The sequence below is a fragment of the Belonocnema kinseyi genome, chromosome 1 (assembly GCF_010883055.1).
Source record: "Belonocnema kinseyi isolate 2016_QV_RU_SX_M_011 chromosome 1, B_treatae_v1, whole genome shotgun sequence".
NCBI classification, from domain to species: Eukaryota; Metazoa; Arthropoda; class Insecta; order Hymenoptera; family Cynipidae; genus Belonocnema; species Belonocnema kinseyi.
In genome coordinates, this window is record NC_046657.1 from 40,982,179 (window position 1) to 40,989,067 (window position 6,889).

General features: G+C 39.9%; 3 protein-coding genes across 3 annotated transcripts; all 3 read right to left on the reverse strand.

Moving 5' to 3' along the window:
- Positions 1-3,136: 3,136 nt before the first annotated feature.
- Positions 3,137-3,667, reverse strand: LOC117177545. Its single transcript, XM_033368340.1, has one exon. The coding sequence runs from the start codon at positions 3,665-3,667 to the stop codon at positions 3,137-3,139; it is 531 nt and encodes a 176-aa protein (XP_033224231.1).
- LOC117177549 lies at positions 3,664-5,252 on the reverse strand. Its single transcript, XM_033368353.1, has 4 exons — positions 5,247-5,252; positions 4,958-5,179; positions 4,307-4,801; positions 3,664-4,188 (listed from the first exon to the last, which is right to left on the reverse strand). The coding sequence occupies exons 1-4, from the start codon at positions 5,250-5,252 to the stop codon at positions 3,664-3,666; spliced, it is 1,248 nt and encodes a 415-aa protein (XP_033224244.1).
- A 29-nt stretch (positions 5,253-5,281) lies between these two features.
- LOC117177558 lies at positions 5,282-5,923 on the reverse strand. Its single transcript, XM_033368363.1, has one exon. It carries the CDS (start codon positions 5,921-5,923, stop codon positions 5,282-5,284), a length of 642 nt encoding a protein of 213 aa, XP_033224254.1.
- Positions 5,924-6,889: the final 966 nt, after the last annotated feature.

Sequence of the window (6,889 nt, forward strand, 5' to 3'; positions counted from 1 at the left end):
TATTGAAAGTTCCTTATAATCTTTTAACCACAAAGATCATACAAAAAATAAAGTAATGATATAGGAAACACAGAGAATCATTCTATTTAGAATCTGGTTTTAAAAACCTCAATTATTAATCAAAGAATTCTATAATTTAATAGAAATTGAGTTTTACTCTGAATACTATGTTTTCATTCATCCTATATCTAATTTAATATTTTATAACAATAATTATGAGATTTTATTTAAATTAAATTAAAAATTTTAAATTAAATTAAAATTTGTTTACCGTTGCTGATTTTAGCATCGGGCCGGGATAACATTTATTCATGGCTTTATAAAAAGTGAAAAAGACAAGGCATTCAGCCATTTTTTTTACTATCTTGCATCCCACAGTATTCAAAACTATATTTCCATACGTATTACTTATTATTGCAATAAAATAATATCAGAAACGTATTTCAATTATGGTTATCAACTTTAAATTCATCTGATAAATTCGAGTACTTATGTTAGTACAACTAAGATTCAAAATGCTTAAGGAATCTAAATGCTATTTGCAAAGTCGATTTTGCCGCTGTGTTGGCCCTTACACCTTCCTACCTTAGACTAGAGTATGCTTCGAGAAAACTGTTTTGATTATTGGAACATAAATTATAGAAATAGCTTTAGGAATATACAATAAATATATAACGATTGAAATAGAAATTCTAATTAGAGATATTATGTTTACAAATCGAATGAGGGCTAATGTCTAAGATAAACTGCACAATACCAATGGCGGTCTACTTTGTTTTTAATAATAGAATCAATTTTTGAAATATTTCGATAGGAAAATACAAAATTTAGGAAGAAGTAAGATATTTGAAACAAGCCATTAATTAATATTCCTTCCCTGGCGGACCGAAGAAACGAAATGGAGCCTCTACAAAGTATCCGTAAAGACCCCTTTGGGCCCCCATTCGGTTCCTTTATAAATGACTAAAAAAAACAGTAAAGTTAACTTTTAAACGGTTGAAATTAGGGTTCTACGTTAAAGTTTGCATTAGAAAATCACGGATTATTCGCAATACTTTTTCTTGCAGCGTTAAAAAACTTAAAAAATAAAAAAAACCTGGCATTTACATGGGCCGAAGGCACCTTCAAGTGCATCTTATTTTAGTAGAAGCGTTCCTTCAGTTGATCTCGCTGTTTTTTGAGTTTTTTAAAAAAGGAACCGAATGGGGTCTTTACGGGTACTTTGTAGAGATTTCTTTCGGTTCCTTCGGTCCGACAGGGTCAACTTGTATGTAATTTTTCGATTTGAGAATTTTTAAGGGTATAGAAATATAATTTTCTTAGCATCCTCGAGAAAATTCATACAGATTTCTAAAGTTTTCTTACCGTTCGAACCAAAATTGTAATAACAAAAGTATATTTTGAATAAAATAGTAGTAATATTGAAAAAAATAGTTACTGACATTTAAACATCATGGAATAGGAAAAAAATATGCTGCTTTTAAAACCGTTTCATGTACTATAGATAATATATTTACCAATAGGATTAGGACAGGTCGCGAAGATTAAACATATAGTACCAATTTGTAGGATCCTTATTTTTTGTAAATAAAAGGAATCACTTTCAAAGGATTTCAATGAGAGTCTAATGAACATCGATAAAAGACTTCCGCTTGTTGGAGATATAGTCGCTATCTTCGGTATTACAGGATGTCTACTACCGGGAATACGCCTGGAATTTTTTATGCCGGGAAAAAACCGGGAATACGCCTGGGATTTTTTTAAACCCTGGAATTTTTCTGAAATACCTACTTTTATAACTTATTTCTATTTTCTGTCATTTATGAAATTATTTATGTTTTTTACAAGAATTGTTTCTAACAACTATTTTGAATTGCTCGCCAACTGCAGCCAACCAGCGCGCGGCCCTGACGCAAGCGGAGTAGCTTAGGGAGCCCACATACGCCTCACTATCTCGGCGTAAGCGGACTGTCTTGCTCTATCGCATCGACGGACCAAACCAGAGGGAAAAGAAAACCACCGGGAGCTAGAAAGAGACGGGTTGCTAAAGAAAATCGGGTATCTCTTTCTGGCCCATGAATTCCGTATGCAAATCGCCATGCTGGATTGTGTAACCACTGAAATGACTAAGGGAAAGGGAACAACAAACGAAATGGCCACCTCTCACACAGCTACATACCGGGATCCCCGGAAACGACAGAGGGCGATACAGTTTAGTGTTTCCTTTTCAAACACGCATAAGTATTTCCATTTCTTTCGGCGGTTTTCGAGTGGTACTAATCGTTGTGAAAAAGATTTCCACTCAAACCCACCAGAATTTGTTATTAACGAGATCTTTCTTACTATTTGCCCCCAGAACGGTCCTCTTCCCCTCCTTGCAAGATGGCGGTCGCCGAGGATAATGGGGTTAATGATTGGTGGATAACGTCGAGCAGAGCGATGCTGCGTTTTGATTGACGCAACAGCTTTTTTATCAACGGTAAAATGCTGCGAATTTTAGATTTATTTCCCTTTGTTTTGTTGTGGTCATTCTGTCACCAAATCCTTCCTTGTTTACCGGAAGTACGTATTTTTTTGTATCACGTCGCACCTTGTGGTAGGTGTTGATTTCAAGTCCTTAATTTGTGGGACCGACCAACATCATTTAAAACTGTATAAAATCAACAGAACTTGTTGCTTGGCGAACGCGGACTGACGAGGCGAGGAAATAAAATTGGGAAACCGAGCAACAAGACTATTAGTAAGAGAAGGACAGCACGAAAACGATAAGACCGGCTTAGACATAAATTCAGACATTACTCAATACGAAAAATCAAAATATAAGGACAAGTCCAAGAATCATAAATGTAACGAAGAACGCAAATAAAAATAGAAGATGAGAACACAAATTAAAACATTCATAAAAACAGTGAACTAATGTCCATTTCACAACATTCCGCCCGCTTTCGTCCCCGACGAAATAGGCTCACAATCACTGCACTTAAGATGAACGTGGGAGAAGGCACAGTTTAACGATTGGCCGATCGAGTGTGCTAGTCTTTGTCTTGAGAGTGACAACCCGAACTAGGCCATCCTGGTCAGGATGAAGCTGTAGAACCCGACCCATAGGCCATTGAGTAGGTGGAAGGTTCTCATGTCAAATAAGAACTAAATCTCCAATCTGTATGGATGGCGATGAAGTAGTCCACTTGGATCGAGGTTGAAGTTCTTTCAAATACTCAGCTGACCAGCGCTTCCAAAAATGATCACGCATTTGCTGGATCAACTGCCAGAGAGTTAATCGATTTGGAAGAACGTCTGCAAGCGATGGTTCAGGAACTGTATTCAGTGGACCTCCAATGAGAAAATGTCCTGGTGTGAGGGCAGAAATGTCTGTTGGATCATCTGACTGAGCTCTGAGAGGCCGAGAATTAACGCAAGCCTCAATTTGTGTTAAAAGAGTGGTCATTTCTTCAAACGTCAATGTAGAGTATCCAATGACTCGACGAAGATGGAATTTTGTCGACTTAACTGCAGCTTCCCATAAACCTCCGAAGTGAGGTGCTGCAGGAGGGTTGAATTTCCACTGGGTACCATGCGAAGCAAGGTATGTAGCGACCGAAGCAAACTCTGCTGATGCCTCAGAAAACATTTTCTGTAGTTGACGATCTGCTCCCACAAAATTCATACCATCGTCACTAGACAACGTTCGACAAAGACCAACTCGAGATGAACTGAGCGGGAGGCACAACAGACGAAAATACAAATCCAGGCTTTGTGGGAATGGTGAACTCGTCCTTTTGAGGTGCGAACATTGATGGGCCCAGCATAGTCTACCCCAGTGTTCATGAATGCTCGTTCAGATGGAGTAATGCGAATGGAAGAGAGGTCACTCATCAGCTGTTGCTGAGTATTACCTCTGTTTCTAACGCATGGAATGCACCGATGAATTAATGATCGGACCAAATTGCGACCTCGAAGAATCCAATAAGATTGTCGTAACGTTCCAAGGGTACGTTGGACACCTCCATGAAGACAGCGAAGGTAACAGTCGTGGATGATAAGAGTTGTGAGAATAGACTCAGGAGGTAGAATCAGTGGATGCTTCTCATCATAAGTGAGAAGAGAGTGCTTTAAGCGACCTCTGACACAAAGAAGTTGACCATCAAATAATGGAGTCAACTTTATTAGAGTGCTAGTCTTAGAAATCTGCATTTTATTTTTTAGAGCGGTGATTTAATTAGAAAAATAGCGATTTTGTTCTTGCTGAATCCAGAATAAAAGAGCACTTCAAAGCGTCTCGAAAACGAAGACACCAAGCAGTGACTCGTAGTAATTTGTCTAAAGATGAATAACGACTCGGAAGGTCACACGGTTCATTAACACGAACTGCTACGTTCACAGTAACTCTACGTTCTTCTTTGGCCACTGTATTTTCTGGAGGGCCAAGCAGAGATGAAGGCCACTCTTCTTGTCTTTTAAGCCACGGAGGACCATTCCACCAGAGTGAAAACTGCGAAAGTTCGCAAGCTGACAACCCGCGAGAAGCACAGTCAGCTGCATTATTTGCACCCGGAACATGATGCCAAATTGCTGAAGGAACGATCGTTTGAATTTCCGAAACCCGATTCGCGACGTATGTCATCCATCTTGTAGGAACAGCTGAAATCCAATGAAGTGTGTTCATAGAATCTGACCACAAATGTAGAGCAGCATTAAAACGCAGTTGAATTTGAAGGTGAGCGACGAGACGAGATAACAAAACTGAGGCACATAGCTCAAGACGAGGAAGCGGAACAGTTTGAACAGTAGCGACCTTTGTCTTAGAAGAAATGAGTCCAATAAAACAATTTCCGTTAGGCGAAATTGTCTTTAAATAAACGACAGCACCTTACGCCTTTTCAGAAGCGTCAGCAAAGCCATGAAGTTCGAACGAGCACATTCGCGACCGAAATCCTATCCAGCGAGGTATACTGACAGCGGAAAGACGAGGAAGATCTTTATAATATTTTATCCAGCGATGACGAGCTTCTTCAGGTAAAGTATCATCCCAGGAAAAATTAAGCTTCCAAAGTTCCTGGATAAAGATCTTTGCGACGATGATAACCGGTGCCAACCATCCTAGAGGATCGAATAATTGGGCTGACTGGCTGACGAGAAGGCGCTTTGTGATGACATCTTTAATAGGCCTAAGATCCACCTGAAAAATAAAACAATCGATACTGGGTTTCCAAGTTAACTCAAGTATCGAAACCGATGTTTCTCACTGCCATGATATATCTGGAGATAACGCGTGCAGATGCTACGGAATGCGCTGCATTAGCTCATGACTGTTTGAATTCCACTTTTTGAGCGGCAAGCCGCCCGCCATGAAGAGACCGCGTAGTTGGTTGTGTAATTCAATAGCATCTTCCAAATTACCCACTCCTGATAAGACATCATCAACATAGGTGCCATTTTTGATCACTTCAGCAGCCAAGGGAAATCGATCCCCTTCATCAAGACCAAGCTGCTGAACGGTGCGCAGAGCTAGAAATGGGGCACAAGTCAGACCATATGTGACAGTACTGAGTCGAAATACTTGGACGGGCTCATTTTGACTTTCTCGCCACAGAATAAGTTGGAGATCCTGATCATCTTGGTGGACAATAATCTGTCGACACATTTTTTCGACATCTACAGAAAAGACAATGAAGTGAAGACGCCACTGCAGCAAGACATCTGAAATATTTAATTGTAATTTTGGCCCTGCGTAAAGACACTCGTTCAATGAAATGCCTCGACTTGATCGTCTAGAACCAATAAAAACTACTCGTAGTTTCGTGGTTGAACTAGATTCACGCCAAACTCCATGATGCGGAAGAAAAAATGACCGTGAGATACTCCTTGGATGTGCAGGGATGTTGACGGACTTCATATAATGAAGTTGATGATATTCTTCCATGAATTTGGCATACGCTTCTTGGAAATGAACATCTCGTTTGAGCCGCTACTCCATATGAAGTAACATGCGAAGAGCTGCAGAATAGGAATCTCCTAACGATGTGACGTCACTCTTGATGGGCAAATGCAGGACGTATCTCCCATCTTTAGTCCTAGAGTGAGTCTTTTGGAAAATTTTTTCACACTCTTCTTCCTCAGCTGTCCGGAAAGGTTTAGGAGGCACGACTTCCGAATCCTCCTAAAATTTTTGAAGGTCAAAAAAAAGTTCTTCACTCTTGGAACAATGAAACATATTCACTGTAGATGAATCCAACGGTGAGGAATTGCCTGTAGGTCCACAGAGAATCCACTCAAATACGGAATTTTGAGCTACAGGAGTGGCAAGGGACTCAGAGATTATGGGCACCTCTGAGCCTTGATCGATAAGTGCTCGAACACACTTTGTATGACCAGATGATGTAGTCACATTAACCATTGCTGTTGTCAGGAGAACCAACCTTTTCTTCTGAAACTGAGATTTGGAAGATTGTTGAGACGAAGACTGATTAGTTTGATTTGCAGTAGAATCAAAAACTTCCAAGGTCCGAATCCTGGTTTGCAAGAAGGTTTTCAATTGGTCGAACGTTGGAGGATTCGTGGAATTTCCAATAGAAGTTTCCCAATCACGACTAGACTGACGATCTAATTTCTCTACAGTAATATATACCATCCATGATGACCATTGGTCCACCGGTTCTTCTAAGGCAGATAAAGCTTCGACGTTATCAATCCTTGCATTATACACCTCCTTCAGAGCACTCGAAGACTCAGCTTTCATTGTCTGGATTGAAAAAAGCTCAGCCAAATGAGAGTTGATAAGAACTCTTTTATTCTCAAAGTGCTCCGAAAGTAGGTCCCAGCAACGCTGATAATTGCCTTGTGTGATCGGAATTCGATGAAGAAGTTGAGCCGCTTCACCTATAAGACT